Here is a 17,497-nt window from a genome sequence, read left to right as displayed (position 1 = left end):
TGCAAATATTTTTGCTTCCCTTCCTACCTATCTTAAAGAGTTGACATTGTCTGAGTTCTTCAACATATTTGCTGCCTGAGCCCATTCCCAGAACTCAGATGCTGTAAATTGTTTACAAAGACTAAGTTGGTTATTATTGCCAGGAGGACACCTGAGATTCCTTGTACTGTGATGAAAACTCCCTTTTTTATTGGTGTTTTTAGTAAGAGATTTGACTGTTTAGAGAAAGTGCTTTCTAAGGCTGGGAAAAATAATAAAATTAGAAGTAAGGTCTCTGAAAGTTGGAGCTACATTTAAGGAACCTGACAGAGCTTTCATGTTCCTCAGTGGGGGTGGCATAAGCTTATGACAGGGTATGTTTCACTCTTAATTTGCAGGAAGACAAAAGAACCTTTAATTCCTGGTTTTTGCATTCAAATAGAGGATATGAGCAGACTGACCAGAAAAGTTTCTTTCCCCATGTCATGTACTTCACTGACACATGCAATAGGAAAAAAAAAAAGAAGCTGGCTGTTAAAGAGGATTTATTAACTGTTAATTAGGTGCATCAGAATTAAGAATCTGGCTCTTATTTTTACCACTTGGAATAGAAATATCATAGCTATCTGTTTCACTGTGTTCCTAAATAATTAAGCAGGAGTGAAAATAGGTGCACCCTATTAAAAATCTGCACTTTGTACATTTGTACATTAATCATTTGTACAGTGTATTGTCTGTACATATGTGCAGCATGTAGCCAAAATGTACGTAAAATGGACAATAGGACTTAAGAAACATACCTTCTATAAAAAATACCAGGAGAGAAACAAATCTGAATACTTATGATCCCTAAGCTCAGATTCATCTCATTTTAATGCATACAAGATCTGCTCTCATTTGCTGTTCAGTAATTTTTTCAGCTTCTGTCCTTGAGCACTCACTTTTATAAATAAAAGCTTTCATAAAAGCTTTATAAATAAAAGCTTTGGTCTCCAAGAAATTTTTAATCCTTCATTCACACAAACAGCTACAAATAAGTGCTCATTTCTATTTATCTCACTTGTTGGTGACATTTTTTATTAATTTTGATCAGTGCATTTGCATTCTACCCCGAGTTGTCTCTTGTGCAGCTGGTTATTCTCCAGTTACATCCTCAGACTCCTCACTGTAACTGATCAAGGTATGAGCTCAGTAAAACACACCAGCCCCCTTCCAAGCACACAGGTTTATTTGCTTTAAATGGGAATTTAGATAGAATGACAATAAATGTTTAAGGTTTAATTTCTTGCCATATTTTTACAAAATAAAAATATTAAAACAATGCAGTTTACTTTGTGGTGGTCAAAAATAAGACAGTATTAGAGGGGGAAAAGGGTCCTGAGTCTGCACTTCTCAAGAAATTATATGTATTAATTACTTGTTGATTGATGTTCCTGGTTTGTATCATTTCCAGCTAGAAGCTCTCAGGAGCAGGATCACTCTCAGTCTCATCCTCCTTCTCTTGCTGACAGTTAGCATGACAGTCCACAGAGCATCAGCAGTGTCAGTGCCTCAGCTGTGTGCCATGGGCTCTGTCAGTCCATCTAGGAGTGATTTGGAAAAGAGGCAAACACAACTTCTGTGCTGAGGAAAGACAACTCTTTCAATGTGACAGAAATAAAGCATTTCAACCAGCCACCAGAAGGAAGGGACTTCATGGAGCTGACCACTTAGCTGCTGCCCTGACAGCTGTCAATCTATTTCGTTACTTTCCAGCAGGTCAGAAAAACATTCTTCTTTTTGGTTCACAGATACTCTAAGGTGTATATTCCAAAATCCATTTCATGTAAAGCTTTTGGCCCATTCAGTCTCTAGCCTCTAAGTACAGAGAGTGCTGCTGCCACTGGTAAAGTCACTGAGCAAGCTCCAGCTGAGACTGGGGTCCTCCTCTCATTTCTGTGCTGGACAAAGCATTCTGCAGCATGTGTTCCCTGCCAGGTGGGGATGCTCCAAAGACAGGGCAGGTTTTGTGCTGTTTCTTCAGTTATACATTACATACAGGGGTGCTTTATACACAATGAGAGTAAATCTATTTTCAGTCCCTAGCTATGGTTCCTGGTGTGCTGTGGAGTGAAGCTGTTCCTGGCAGTGCTGATCTCAACCATGTGTCAAAAATTTCCTTGGTACTCATTGAGTTCCAGCTACCAAAACTCTTTATCCTCTGAACACATACAGGATGTGGCCTATGGCAGTGTTTTTTATTCTCTGCCTTCTTTCCAGTAAATAAATCGAAGTTAATCTTCTAAACAGAGTTTCTGAATTATTTTATTTACAGAATGAGCCATAAAGAACATTCCCCAGACATGTCCTTTCTTTTTTCCTGAGTGAGTGCAGAGGTTCTGCTGACATTTGTTAGGTGTGGACATCTTTGCAGGGGACTGTTCATATTATCAGCAGACACTAAACACTGCTGACAGTTTCAAACTTTGGTGGAATAGACAACACTCACACCAGCAGTACCCCCCAGCAAGGGGAACCAAGAACAGTGAAGAACAGTTTAAAAGTCTGCTGCTAGTTCAGTCTAACAAATATAATTTGTGCAGTACATCTCAACTGCAAAGTGATCTAGCTAATGAATCCTTAAATTTCACTCTGGCAGCACTTCAGAGAGCTGGGGCTCCCTAAAAGTGAATGATTAGAGTTATCTTCTCTATTTTTAATGAGACATATCCTAACACTGTGAGCTTCCTGCAGAATCAGCATCCTGGGAATCATCTGCAGGCCGTGTGCTTTCTACTAAATGGAAGGGGAAACACAGAGCAAATCTATACTGTTGAAATTGTTGGGCATTTCACAGTGGTGTCTTGGGCAGGGGAACTGCAGAGAGTTCAGCAAGAATCAGAAGTTGCTTGGGCTGTGTGTCAGTTCCCCTGCAGCTGGGTTACACACAGGGCTACACAATGCAGAGCAGGTTAATTAGAAATCAGACATCCCCTGGGGCAGGCTCTGCCCAGCTCCTTGGCTCTGAGTGCCTACTGAACAACACCAAACTGGATTGATACCCCACTGAATGAACAATCCACCTCACCAAAATGAGACATGGTCCTTGCAGCATTTAGCATCTACAGTTTTAAATTGTGGTACTTATTTTATTTATGTCTTTCAGTCTGAATCCTTCCTCTTCTGTTTCAGGATGACTTGGTAAAGATTCCTCTGCATAACAATCTGGTTTCTGATTTTGCTTCCAACATTCTTCAGTTTAGTATCTATTTGTCAGAAGTTAGTTAGTCAGAGAGGAAAGAAGTCCCAGTGTTTGAATAATTTTACCTGGAGTTTCAGAAGTAACAACCAAAAAGAGATTACAAACATCATGTGCATTTACAATAGGAGGGAAAGTGCCATTTTCTACAGTGTCAGCAACTCCCATCTTGCTAGTATGTACAATTTTCTAGTGAAAGGGTTTGAAAAAACAAAGGACTCCCTCATCTGGCATCAATGCCCAGAGCAGCAAGTTCACAGACCTAACTGGCTTCTCATGGCACTAAATCCCTGAATTATCAATTGCAAATATTAAAAGAGCTAATTACATGATTAAATGAAATAACTTTAAATAATTTAATTCTAAAAGAAATAAATTCTGAGTAAATTATAGCTTCCCATGGAATCTGCTCATGATTTGAAGCTTTATGTGGAATCTGACCACAATTTATAGCTTGGATCATTTCCTGCCACTAGATTTGGCAGGGACTGCACTTGTGTAATAGCATATTAGACTATTTACATCTTAAATGAATCATCAACTTCCTGTAACACCAGTGAGTTTTGTACACGTAGCAATAAAGGCACGCTTTGGAGAGCTCTGCTGTGTGCTGGTCTGCATCTCTCTCGTGGCTTTGGAAACATCTGTGATCTCAGGAAACACGACCTGTAAATACCACTGCTGTGAAACAACTGATCTGCTGGGTCCTGTGTCAGCAATTTAAGAGCTCTTTAGTCATGGTGTAAAGGTGGAGTAATCAGAGAAACGGGGCTGAAGTTAAATCTGAGTGTCCAGCTCTCCCAGGAGAGCTTCCTTTCCAGAAGACCCTGAGGAAAGGTTGGACATTTATAAGCAGACACAGCTGGGAAAGAGACAAGGGGGAGCCACAGTAGCTCCATCAGCCCATAAAGTTGCGCAATGGGCTGTCTGCAGGGCTCAGCGCCCTCCCTGGAGAACTCTCCCTGTAACAAACACTCTGAGCTGCCCGGGCGCTTGGAAGGCTCCAGGATCTGCCGCTGCCAGAAGGTCTCAGAGGAAAAGGTGCTCCGAGGTCACATTGGGTTCGAAGGCCACGGAATCTGGGGACGCTGGGACGTGCCCCTCTGGCTTTTCTGCGGGATTTCAAGCGTTCTTACTGACAGGAACGGACGTGAGGAAAATTCTGGGGCTGATAGAGGAATTTTCCTTCTTCCCGGCAAACAGGCTTTCTTTGCGAACGAGAGAACAAACGCAACAAGGTTCCCCTTTTCCTGGAAGCCCGGCACTGCTCCAGCGCCAGGGGCGCCGAGGGTCTCCCGCCTCCCGCTCCCTGAGGGGCGATCCCGCTCCCTTGGCTGGTGTAAAGCCATTACCGAAGGAAAACGGGCTCGCAGACGGGCTTTATCCCGCTGCCCTGTGACACGACCGGCGCTGCAGTGTATCCAAAGAAGGGAAAAGAAGCTGGGGAAGGGTCAGGAGCGCAAGTCCTGTGGGGAGCGGCTGAGGGAGGTGGGAGCTTGGAAAAAGGAGGCTCAGGCGGGACCTATGGCTCTGCAATTCCCGGGAAAGGAGGGTGTGGCCGGGCAGGATCGGGTTCTTCTCCCCGGCAAGCAGCGACAGGACAACAGCACACAACCTATAGAACTTCTCCTCGTGTGCCAGGGGAGGTTCAGGTTGGACATCAGGAGGAATTTCTCCACAGAAGGAGGTGATTAGACACTGGAACAACTGCCCACGGACGTGGTGGAGTCACCGTCCCTGCAGGTGTTCAAGGAACCACTGGACGTGGCACTCAGTGCCATGGTCTAGTTAACACGGCGGTGTTCGGTCATAGGGCGGACTCGATGATCTCAGAGGCCTTTCCCAACCAAATTCCTGGGATTTATGTGATTTCTCTGCAGCCGGGAGAAATCTCCCGCCGCCCCGCACCGTATTTACCACTAGTGAGCGCACCCCCGTTACCGTACATACCCACACCGGTACGCCCAAAACCCGGCGTTACCGTATTTAACGCCACTAACCCGCCGCCGCATTTCAAGGACGTGGAGCCCAACACGTGCTCCCGCACACCACAGCAAAGCCGTAATGCCCCGAGAAAAGCGCATGCGCCGTGCGGCGGCGGGGGCGGGAGTGCGGCCGCGACCCGGTGGGGTGAGGAGAGGAGGAGCGGCCGGTCCCGCCTCCTCCTTCTCCTCCTGCCCGCGGCTCCCGGTGCTGTCGGTCCCGCCTCCTGCTCCCCGCGGCTCCCGGTGCCGCCGAGGCCTGCCCCGGCCCTGACTCGCCGGGCCCCGGGGCGCCGCAGAGCCATGGCGCAGAGAAGGGTGGCGGAGCGCGGGCCTTGCCAGGCGGCGGCGGCGGCGGCGGCGGAGAGCGCCAGGCACCAGCGGCAGCTTCTGGAAGGTGCCGGGGGCTCGGGGCGGCGGGAGCGGGGGTGACCTCGCCGTGGCATCGGACGGTGCCCGGTACGGGTGTCGGTGCCCGGGCCGGTGCCTGGTGCGGCTGTTGGTGCCTTTCGGCGCCTCGGGCACCGGCCCCGTCCCGCGCGGGCACTGGGGCGGCCGGGCCGGGCCGGGCCCCTCACGGTGCGTGTGGGGTGAGGCGGCTCCCGCCCCTCGGCGGCCGAAACGGGGCAGCGAGCCCTTTCCCTTTTCCTTTGCGTGAGGGAAGACGCGTGGTTCCATGTCTGTATGTATTTGTGTGTGTGAGTTGGTGTTATTCCACTACCGGCACGCCTGGAGTACAGAGAGTGGAAGTGGCAGAAAGCGCAGTGGGCTGAGTTTTCCTTTCTTGCCCTATGAGTTGCTTATTTATTTATTTATTTATCTGTAATTGATTTTGCTCCTTGGAGGAGGGGTTGCGAGAATAACCCCGGTGACAGTGCAGTGGAACAGGTTGCCCAGAGAGGGTGTGGAGCCTCCCTCAGAGGCGATACTCAGGAGCCGTGTGGATGCCTCCTGTTCCTGGGATGACCCTGAGCTGGGAGCTTGGACCCGCTGACCACTGTGGTCCCTTCCCGGCTGACAGCCCTGTGATTCCGTGCTTGCAGTTGCTTTGTGGATGCTGCCTTTGGCCTCGGCTGACCCGGTGCACACCTGTGGGGTCGCGCTGACCTTAAACCTAAAAAACCTCACAGCCGATAAAATTGCCAGCTCGCCCAGCGGGCTCCGTGGGTTTCGTCATCCAGTCGCTGCATTTCACAACAGTGAGGAGTCAGCGTGACCCACTTGAGTGCTGTGTGTTGGCATTGTAGTTGTGCCAGCGGCATCTGCGAGGGAAAACACAGCCTCGGCTCTTGGAGTGTTCCCCAGGTGACCCTGGGTGTGAAGCTGGGTGAGCCTCCAAGTGCCTGAGGAGAGAGTGGTTTAGTACAGAACACAGCCCAGTATGGATACAGAGAGTATTTAGCATGGTGTTCATTTCAGTTCTTATTCTTTATGTGTGTAGTTACATCTGTGTTAATGAATGTCTTGCACTTATGTGGTCATTTTGATAAAAATCTAAAATACAGAAGAGGCCTAAAATGTCATTGTGTCACTTACTGTACTCCCATTGCTTCCACGACACAAGGACTTAAAAGCTAAAATAACACTTATGTATATATATACTTATATACCCACATGAGTGTAAATTATGTGTAATTCCCAAGATTAGCACTTTATATCATAGGCTAGCATGTGTGTGTTTATGTAGGTTTCTTCCTAATGAGTGTATCTCACCCAACTGGCTGTATCTGGCAGTCTTTCATTAGAGGGTGAAAAAAAACCCCAAAACTTGTTAATGAGCAGGTTTTAAAGTTACATTGTACATCCTGGAAATTTAACTTCAAGTTGAATCTGTAGTTAATTAGCCTGGCAGAAGATTTCTGGCAAAAAGGAAAACATTTGTATGCCTTACGTTGTTCAACTCTGTTTTTTCTCTTTACAAATGTATTTAGTAATTGAGGGTTAAATTATTATGGATCATAGAAGGTGACTTCTGTGGAATGTTTGCCTGCATAAAAACTTCAAAGTTGTTTGAAAGCTTTCAGGGAACGTGAGCAATGTGTGTTATTGAAAGCATTGGTTGGGGAGATGTCTACAGAGAGTTTACTTTAATATTCCCTTAAAGGATAAGTTTAAAATCTGTTGCAAGTTGTGAGACATTGCTTTGCTATTGCTGGGTTTTTTTCTAACTTTGTTTCATGTTTAATTTCAGGGAAAGCCCTTGCAGAAGGTGGATCAGCTCGGACATCACTTCTTATTTTAGTGTCCATCTTCTTATCAGCTGCTTTCCTCATGTTCCTGGTATATAAAAATTTCCCACAACTTAGTGAGTAAGTATGTTATGAAAGTTTAATTCATCAATTTATTGGATTTTCAGTATCAGACTGTAGAGGAGCCTGCATGAGGAGATGACATAAACTCAGAGAATTGTTCTTCCTGTGAGGTTTCTGTTGCACAGTGGAGATCCCATGTTCTGAGGTGTTATCCCCTGGTACATTATCAGTGGTGATTGACTCTTCTTGGCCACCTTCAGCTGAGAGCAGAGTGTGTTTGGTTCAGGCTGAGTTCACTTGAAACTTCCTTGTGCCTTGGTGAAACTGGAGGCTGTCACCAAAAGGGGAAATCCTTCCTTCCTAGCTAAACTTTGCCCTCTCTTTTTCTCCTCCTTGTTGCACCCAGTGCTTGTGTTGGGATGGCAGGTTGAGCCTGCTTGTGTGACAGCTTTCTTTTCCACTTTTACTAGTTAAATTTCTGTCTGATGAACTTGCTCAGCAAGGTCAGTTTGCAATGGCCCATCCCTAAGCCTGATACAGAGGGAGCAAAGACACTCAAGTGTGCTGCCCAGGTTGCACCAGATTAAGGTGTGACATGAGATTTTGCCCTTAGAACTTTATTTGTTTGTGAGGTGAAGTTCTGCCACTCCTGCTGCACTTCAGCTGTTCTGAGGCAGCTGCAGTTGGTTTTGGCTGAAGTTTTGCTGTTTTCACTTGCCAAGGGTTGCCTTGCGCAATTTTTTCTTTTTCATCAGTAATTGGTAAGAAAAAAAAAATAAAACTAGAAAAGAAGCACATTACTGTACTGAATAAAAAACCCAGCTTGCAAATACCTAAAATTGGGGATTTTCTAATATAAACCACACTGTAAATATTAGGTGTTCATCTGAGAACATTATTGCAACAATAATCAAGGTTTGTTTGCTGAAGCTGTACTTTAGTGTTGTAGTGTATCTAATTATCTCTGTGTTCAGTAAGTAATTGTACTGCACTGTCTGATTATATTATATCATTCCTGCTTTTTTTTTCCTCTTCAGAGAAGAAAGAGAATGTATAAAGGTTCCCAGAGATATGGATGATGCAAAGGCCTTGGGAAAAGTCTTGTCCAAATACAAGGACACGTTTTATGTTCAAGTGTTAGTGGCTTATTTTGCCACATATGTTTTGTATCCTTTTCCTGGTGTAAAGGGCAGTTCTGATGTAGTCATGCTGCTTTGAAAATGAAAAATGCAATTTGATAAATTATTGGTCGTGGGTGAAGTTTAACATACCTAGGAGTGTCTACAAAGGGACAAAAATATTTTAAACTCTTGGAAATCTATAAACTTTTCTCTTTGCATTAGGCTTGGTCTTACTTTAATGTTATGATAACCTTTAAAATAAAGTAAATTTTGAGATAGAAATTACTGTTTGCTCTAAAAGAAAACTGAGACTACTGCTTTACTCTTCCTTAAGACATTCAAAGGCATTTCCACAAAAGGGTAATGTATAGAATATTTAGCAGTATTTCTGAAGGAAAGTATTTTGAGCCATCTTTCATCTCTCCACTGCCCAAATTCACAAAACCAAACCTGTTTTCTTTTAGAGAAGCAAATTTCTGAAGTACTTTCTGCCCAAGGAGACACAATTGTGTTGACTTCTTTTTCCTGAGTGCTGAATATATTAATTAATAATTAAGCACACTCCTAACTGGAACACTTAACTAAAGGTTAAGAACTTTAAAGCTGTAGAAGAGTTTGTGTCACAGTTTTAATGCAGGAGCCTTTTGTAACTCAGGAGAGTCAGCACTGAATGTGCCATTAGTAATTATCCTTCAGCTCATTCTTTCAGAGTATTCCACAAAAAGTATTTAATATTTCCCAAATTATAGATCTAGGAAGAAAATGAAAATGTTAGTTTATATATTAACAAGGAGTAGAATACATTGGCTCTGTATTGAGCTGCTCTAGCAGTTCTAGCTGTGATGACCTTTACTGTCTCAGCAGCAGGCTGTGCTCAGTTTCCAGGCATGGGTAACTGAACCTTGACACAGCTTAGCAAAAGCTCTACTGGCTGGAATGCACTCAGGAAAATTATTGGGCTTTTTAATATTTCAGTCAGTTCAGCTTGAGTGAAATAGTGTACAGGGTTTTTTTGCTTTATAACTTTTCTATCCAAAGTGGGCAATACATCATAGCCTCAAGTATGCCTAGCAAGCCTTAAGTCCAACAACCTGCTTGCTTATGCTGCAGAAACCTAGTTTTTGCCTTTTAAAACATTTCTGACTGAAATTAGTGATCAGCTCTTGTAGCTGGTGACTCCCCCAAGCCTGTTTGTAAGGAAGGAATAGCTGCCTTCATCCATTTCAGTCTTCCATGAAAGCTGTGCTTATGGGCTCAGACAGGCCTGTGAGCTTCCCAGGGAGAATGTCTGGAACTGCACATCTCCAGTCAACAGGGTAAAATCGGAGTAAGTGTTTCCTGGAGGTCACAGTAAATCCTCTGGGGCAGTTGTAGCCCAGACAAAGAGAAAAGTGTAATCAGCTTTTGTTACTTTGTGACTTATTCTTTGTATGTGTAGTGATGGATCTGCACCTTGCTGCTCTTGCTTGACTTCTTGTGCTACTCTACAAGAGGTTTTTTGAAGTAAGGGTCTTGAGAAGGCCCTGCCTGTTTATGCTTTTTCTGATTGTAGAATGTATCCTGACTGCTTACAAAACTAAGCAGCATGTAGCTTTTTAGAAATGTGTTTTTCCTTAACTAAGATACATCCAGCTTGCAAACATTTGCTATTCCTGGGTCTATATTCCTCAGTATCCTGTCAGGGTTTCTTTATCCCTTCCCACTGGCCTTATTTCTTGTTTGTTTGGTAAGTATGGCAAGTAGTTTATGAGGGCATATATTTCTATCCATTTGGAATACAGCCATGCACCTGAGCAGTTTCCTGCTGGAAATGATCAGTCTGAGACTGGCATACACCTCAGTTTCTGATAACTATTGAGTTCTTACTCAGCTCTGCTGCAGGGGTGGCATTACACAAAAAATTCACTGTAGCACTGGGTGGTGATCCAAACCACTGAGCTGTTCCTCCAGGTTTGCTTTATAATGAAGACATTGGAGTGTGAATCAGCCAGAGTTTCCCATACTCAAAATTTGTTTAGCATCTGCCAAAACCCAGTTGTAATTTCATTACACAATTACTGTGGTTTTATTATCACACTGCAAAATACATCTGGTTTTTAACTGGCTTAAATATGCAAGAAGCTTAGTTTAAGATTTGAAGTGTATGTTATCAACCAGCTTTAAAATATGTCATGTACAAAGGATGCAATGGTAGTGAGCCTTAAGTATTGAGAAGGTAGGGAGGACCCTATTCAGTTTTCATGTTTGAACGTCTTTAATGGCATTGTGCTTCTTATTTGCAAAGCTTTCACTGTTCAAAGTCTTAAAACTGCAGAAGCACTCAATATTAACTGATAAGTAATCAATGTTGTCTACTTTGAGTGTTGAGATTGATTGAAATGCCTTGGAAATAAACTGTCTTGGGTCAACAACATTCTTAGGGAGTATGTTCATACTGCTGGAGGAGAGCCCTAATGGAGGGCTGCATGGACACCTGCTCTAGGCAGGCAGGGTAGTTAATACAGACACAAGGCTGACATTAAGTAGAGTTTCTGCTCATTTGTTGTCTGGTTTGTTTTTTTTTTTCAGTGCTCAGGACTTGGGGCTTCATTCTGCTACATGCTGTCATACCTAGTGGGGCGTCCCGTTGTGTACAGATATTTAACAGAAAAAGCAGTCAAATGGTCAGAACAGGTAAGGTTTCTAGAGGTGCTGGAACTTATTGTACAAAATGTGCCATGGAGTAGTGTGGAAAACTGGGAGGTCTTGTGCTCATGTATCCAGTTACACAGAAGGGATTCTGGAAGCATTCCTGATTTTAGGGTATTTCCCGTGAGAAAGTAGTTCTTACCTAGGAAGCGTTTGCAGCTGATCACCCCCCTGGTTTATCTAGTGTCAATAGGAAACCTCTCCAGTTTCAGGTCATTTCAAGTAATTGCTCTCTAAGCATTAGCACTAATGAAAGCTGGGTTTGTATTTTTGTGTTGGAGGAACCTGTAGCTGTATGTCTGATTGAAAAACCTTAATTTGAACATGTTATTGTAGTTGGAGCATTTAGAAATTTTTCTTAGAGTATCTGGTTACATTAGTTTCAGCAGGTCTTGATTGTGAGGTGAACCTAAAAGTTTTGCAGTACAGAAATACAGTGTGAGCTGTACTTGACCTTATGTGTCTTTAATTGATACTCTGAAACATTTGCACATGTACTCTGTTCAAGATTTTTTTGAATCACATAAAAATGCTTCAAGCTTGTTCCTCATTGAATAAGATATGGAGGTGTGTCTGGCACAATTGACCTTGTTAGATTTTACAGCGCCACTTTGACTCTTGACCCTAGTAAATCTTAACATTGCACTATAATCTTGAGGCTATTCTGAGTAGCAGATGGTTACTGTTGCCATTAGTAGAACTGAATGTGTGATTTAAAATTGCATGTGCAGCTCATATCTCACTGTTTCCAGGTTAATTGGACTGTGTCATGCTTATCATGCTGGCATATTGAGGTTAAGCCATTTTATATACAGCATTAGTCAACATGTAAATATTGTCCTTTATTAAGGTTTAAAAAACCCACAGTGCTCCTGATTTTGATGTTACAGTAAAATCTAAATTTGGCTAAAGCTGAAAACAGGGTTGTGACTGGGATGAGCTGCCATGTGAGAGTTCAGGTGGAATTGCTATCAGACCAGGTTTGTTTTCAACTGGCTGAGGCTTAAGCTGAGTGCAGGTCTGCCAGGCTAGGCCAGAATTGTGGATGCTCAGCTGTCCTGGCAGCTTGGCTGCAGTTGCACTTGCTGTCTGAAAGGGCTGAGATGGGCTGAAGGAGAGGGGCTTTCTTTGTTGTAGCATTGGTGTGAGGAGCTGGGCTAGACCTGAGCACATCATTAGGACTGTAAATGAAGTTGGGGGTGTTGTTGCTCCTGGGTAAATGTTCAGGCTGGGCACTGTGACCTCTGGCTCTGGAGCTGTGCTGGAGCAGCTGCCTCATGGAGTTCAGAGCTGTGACCTGGCTGAGTTTCCAGGTGAAGAATGTCGCTGTGTTTCAGGCTCAATCACAAGTTAGGACAGAATGGCTTGAGGAACAAACTTCATTGCTAGTCCTGGAAAAGCTTGAGGAGTGGGGTGACAGGCTGACAGTGCTGGCTGGGCTGTGGCTCTGCCTGTGACTGCTTTGCTGCTTGAGCTGGCTGAGTCAGACACATCACTGCTCTGCCACACACTGCTATTTCCATGATCTGATGTATTTAACAGGCTGATCTCAGTGTGTTTAACAGGTGACTCACTGGGCGCTCTTCCCCACATCACACATTTTTAACTGATTTTTATGTTTGCAACATGTAAATGTCTACCAAATATAGAACTCTTGAAACCTCAATGATTGTGTATTTTCAAGGCAGAGATTTTTTTAACCAAAGTTTTGTTTGTTTGGTTTTGTTTTGGCAGGTTGAACGACATAGAGAACATCTGATTAACTACATTATATTTTTGAGAATAACACCTTTCCTCCCCAACTGGTTTATCAATATCACATCTCCTGTAATCAACGTGCCATTGAAAGTGTTTTTCATTGGCACTTTCCTAGGTAAGAATTGTGGCTAGTGAGCCACAGTTTGGGGTGGCCAGAAGAAGAGGCATACACTATAGCTATTTAAATTTTTAATTTTAATGTGCTTTTCGGCACGTTTTTGCACATACTTTTTAATCTGATTAGGAAACAATCCAGTATTTTTCCTTTATGAACTTTATGAAAAAGTTTATTATTTTTCCTTTATGGAAAGTCAGTTTGTAAAGAGAAAGCTTGAAATCTGAAGAGTCTAAAGGACAGAGATTATTTGCTTAGTCTCCTGTATTTGAGTCTGCATTAAAAATATTAAGAATGGCTTAAAACCGTTTTTTTTAATAAAGGTTTTTATCTTTGAATTCTGTATTTGCTGCACTCTTTTAAAAAAGAAGTACAAGACAACAAAATCTCAACGTTCTGGTATTAAAATTGGGATGACTAATTTTGAAGTGTTTTTTACCCTAACAAGCTGTTTTTTCATCCTTTCCTTGCTCCAGGTGTAGCACCACCATCTTTTGTAGCCATTAAGGCAGGAACAACGCTGTACCAGCTTACAACAGCAGGGGAAGCTGTTTCCTGGAACTCTGTTTTTGTCCTCATGATTCTAGCCATCCTCTCCATCCTACCAGCTCTGTTCCAGAAGAAGCTGAAACAGAAGTTTGAATAAGGATCAGACTGGACCAGAATTTCCCATACTTCATCTCAGGATCAGCACTTCTGATATTTGTATATTTGCTTTTCTATTGGATCTTAAGCAATTATAGGGGAGGCTTGTGATTGATAAGAATGTCTTTAAATGAACACATGGCCTTAGAGTGAAGGAGATGTGTTCAGAAATGTACTGCATATAGTTTTGTAACCAAACACCAGTGTTTTACTTTGAGATGGTGTGTGTGTGGCCCTCAGGGTGAGGGAATTGAGAACATAGATGAAACATTTTGCTCTGGTTATATGCAGAGCAAAAACTGTGATGTAGACATAACCTACAGGTGATGCTCTCTAACACTTGCAGGAAAACCCCCTGAACAATTCAGCCCAACTTTGTAACATTCTCTGTAGGCTTGCATGTCATCTGCTCTGAGAGCATTTCTCACTAACAATATTTCCCTTCTTTTTTGCCTTGGGGAGTTTCCAAATAATGTAACGGTGCTCACTCAGAAACAAGGGTTCTCTGCAGTACTTTAACTACAATGTTATTCTCATCCTGGTTGTTTACTTCTATTTATTAGTGCTGTATGCAATTAAATACTTGAACCTATATCTGCTTTACTTACTGGATTAACAAAGGCAAAGTGTCACTTCATTCCCTCTTGGTCCCTATAAAGTTTTATTCTGGGAGCAGATACAGGAAGGGAGGGAGCAGCTTAGAATTCATATCTTGGCTAGCTGATGATTTTTAAGCTCTAATTTTCATTTTTTAATATTGATTGTTTTGCCAATATTTCACCTGCATAGATTTATCCTGCCAACTTAAGGAAGTAATGGTATGATTATATAAAACTTGCAGTTTTCAAGTGATTTAAAAACGCTTAAGCAGTGTAATGTTACCATTTCTCAAGCAATATGTAAAGAGTATAAAATTTCTCACTGCAGCTTGATTAACTACAAGAAATGTCAGGTACACAAACTGGTGCAGTTCCTGTCAGACAGCTGATCCCAAATAATGTTCAGAGCATCATGGAACAGCAGGCTCTTGTGTCAGTGTATATAAATGGGGGTTCCACTGTCTGCCAAGGCAGTGAGCAGCCATGCCTCACCTTCAGTAGCAGTGTGTGTGTGCTGTCAGTAAGGTACAAGGTACCTTCCCCTGTGCTTCCAGCTGTGCTTGTTGGTTGTGTTGCCAGTGAAGGCCCTGGGCAGTGAGGAGCTGGGCAGCACGTGGCTGTTTTATCCTGCTGAAACCAGTGCTGCTCATGTGGTTGGAGCTGATGCCCCTGCAGTGTCTTGCTGGACAGGGACTCAGCACATCAGCATGGGCTCCAGTTCCAGGGTTTTTGTCTGTGTCCTCTGTTAACTCGTGATCATATCCTAGATCTTTGAGATGTAAGAGAACAGTTCATGAATGTGATAATGTAAAAGATACTCACTGGTACCTTTAAAGGGTTTATTCATTTTTGTAACATAATGTTCATTGACTGCTTCGTCTCATCACAGTATTACTTGTAAATATATAGTAAATATTATTGATACACCATTTGTCTTTTATTTAAATCCAGGCTGCACAGTAAATGCTATTTTTTACATAAGTATATAAAGGAATTTATATCGGTTCTGTTTGCAAGTTTATTGTAAGATGATTCAGCTCCAGCAATTCTTTTGTTATTTAGAATTTACTCTAAAAGTGTACTTTGGCATTGAAAACTGATCAATGATTACTTTTATTGCTGCCATTCTAATCTCCAGAGCTCCTCTACCCAGGGGATTTATTCCCTAGTAAACCTGGATGTGAATTGAGCCATGTGAGCAAGTGTCCCCTGGATTACTGAGTGTGAAGCTGCTGTGGATTTACAGCCTCCTTTTCTGCAGAGGTAACATCTCATGCAGATGAACTCTCAGAATAAATTACCTACCACTTATTTTACAGTGACTTTTCTCAAAATCTGTCTCAGTTCCTGGTCAGTTACAGAAGCTGCTGTAACATCCCTCCCATGCCAATGTTTTGGTGGAACCTTGTTGCTAAAGGAGGAGCTGAACTCTCTTTCAATCTGACATGACTTGTGCTATCACTTGACATTTTCACTGGGTTCTGTGTCACTATGGAGATGGGATCAGGCTTTGTTACTGCTGTATTTCAGCCACAAGACTGGCCTCCCATCACAATAACTAAAAGCCTTAAGACCTTAAAAAGTTTCAAAATAGGGTTCTTTACTTTTTCAAAACTTTAACATTTTTTTAACCCATCCCTTCTGTGTTTATCTTCAGCTGCCAGCAGCCTGAGGTGCTTCCCTATCCCATGAGGACTTCTGAGCATTGTGCAGAGTAAGGCAGGCCTTGTGGAAAGCAAAAAAAGCACTGTGGGTACTCTTCTAGCCTACTCTTTGCTTTAGGGAATCCAGCAAGTGATCCAAGAGATAGCCATAACATTTTGACACAAAAACAGTGGCTACCATGAAACAAACCAGGAGATGAGAAAGATGTAGCTTTGTTTTTTAATTGCAAGGGATTTTTGAGCTATTAGGTGACCTGGTTATCTTTTGGAAGCTTTTTTGTGATACCTGCATGACATCATTACTAAGTGTCTCTTGCCATTTGATAATAAAGCTGTTATATAAAATCTGAAGCACTGTATTTTTTATTATAATGAAGCATTCTGAACTTCCCACTAAGCTGAAATTTTTATTAACCTGTTTTAAAGGGCTGAGTTCTTCTTAAATGGGATTTTAAATGATTGATTAAAAATTAAACTGAGTTGATTACTTCTGTAGATGAGATTAATTCTGTTTCTATCTTTATTTCAAAATAAATAGGTAAATTTGACTTCCTTTTATTTCTGAAATTAATTTCTCACATACAGCAGTAATTTTTAAAAGTTTTTCTGGTTTGTACTGGAAGGCAACTGGGTCTAACTTCTGTCTCTTCTAATACATCTATTTTCACAAAGTGCCTTTTTTTTTCATTAATCCCTTGTGGAAAACCCTAGTGCCAAAGTTACTGCAGCTTCATTCACCTTCCCTTAATATTCTGTCAAGGCCAGTTTATGAAATGCTTTTTCTTCTTTGTATAGAAAACTTGCTGAAAGGGTAAGACAAAAGAAGTAAAAGTCAAAAATAAGAAGCTTTTGTTAGTGAATTATGCTGTTATGCAAAGTCAAAAGATATCTTTTGTTTTTAGGCAGCTGAAGATTTTTGTGTGTTTCTTAGAATTTTCATCATGTGTTGTTTCCTTCTGCTGTAGTGTGGAGTTTGGGAGCCCTATGGTTGAGTATGGCTGTGCTAAGGGGGAAATGGAAAAGGGTTTTGATGGGAAAGCAGGGTCCAGAGGAACTTCTTCAAATTTCCAACAAAGAGCAGTAAATACTCTTGACTATTTTATGACCAATTGATGTCTTGCAATGACAGAATCTATAACTCTCAGCTGGTGGCTTTATAGCTCCAGGTCACCCAAACTGAAAGAAGTTACAGCCTTTTAGTACTGGCAATTAATATAAATAATGGCATCATACATTTACTAACATACCATAACTCCCCTTCCAGTTTTTAAAAATGCTCCACCTAGTGTGATAATTCCCATTTCCTTGTTTTAGAGTGCACAAGGAAGAATCTGGGTCTGGATTATGAGAGCTCAGTTAGTGACTGGTGTATATGTGAGAAGCTCATAAAAGCTCCTTTCTGTAGATGTTCTTCCAAACACAGAGGATCCTGCTCCTGTGCAGCTGTGGGAATTTA

At 42.4% G+C, this 17,497-nt stretch overlaps 1 protein-coding gene across 1 annotated transcript; it reads left to right on the top strand.

The window, feature by feature from the left end:
* Window positions 1–5,334: 5,334 nt before the first annotated feature.
* TMEM41B (transmembrane protein 41B) lies at window positions 5,335–16,392 on the top strand. The gene is made up of 7 exons (XM_058027043.1): window positions 5,335–5,596; window positions 7,391–7,508; window positions 8,489–8,617; window positions 10,205–10,298; window positions 11,141–11,245; window positions 12,995–13,133; window positions 13,610–16,392. The coding sequence occupies exons 1-7, from the start codon at window positions 5,503–5,505 to the stop codon at window positions 13,777–13,779; spliced, it is 849 nt and encodes a 282-aa protein (XP_057883026.1). The 5' UTR covers window positions 5,335–5,502; the 3' UTR covers window positions 13,780–16,392.
* The last annotated feature ends 1,105 nt before the right edge of the window (window positions 16,393–17,497 follow it).

This window comes from Melospiza georgiana, chromosome 6 (genome assembly GCF_028018845.1).
Source record: "Melospiza georgiana isolate bMelGeo1 chromosome 6, bMelGeo1.pri, whole genome shotgun sequence".
NCBI classification, from domain to species: Eukaryota; Metazoa; Chordata; class Aves; order Passeriformes; family Passerellidae; genus Melospiza; species Melospiza georgiana.
This window is presented reverse-complemented; position numbering and strand designations above follow the sequence as displayed.

What these genes read in the sequence shown, in the direction of transcription:
- TMEM41B (XM_058027043.1), top strand. Translation starts at nt 5,503, where the DNA reads ATGGCGCAGAGAAGGGTGGCGGAGCGCGGGCCTTGCCAGGCGGCGGCG. An exon ending in CCAGCGGCAGCTTCTGGAAG is followed by an intron (nt 5,597 to 7,390) that starts GTGCCGGGGGCT and finishes GTTTAATTTCAG; the next exon opens with GGAAAGCCCTTGCAGAAGGT. An exon ending in TTTCATTGGCACTTTCCTAG is followed by an intron (nt 13,134 to 13,609) that starts GTAAGAATTGTG and finishes TCCTTGCTCCAG; the next exon opens with GTGTAGCACCACCATCTTTT.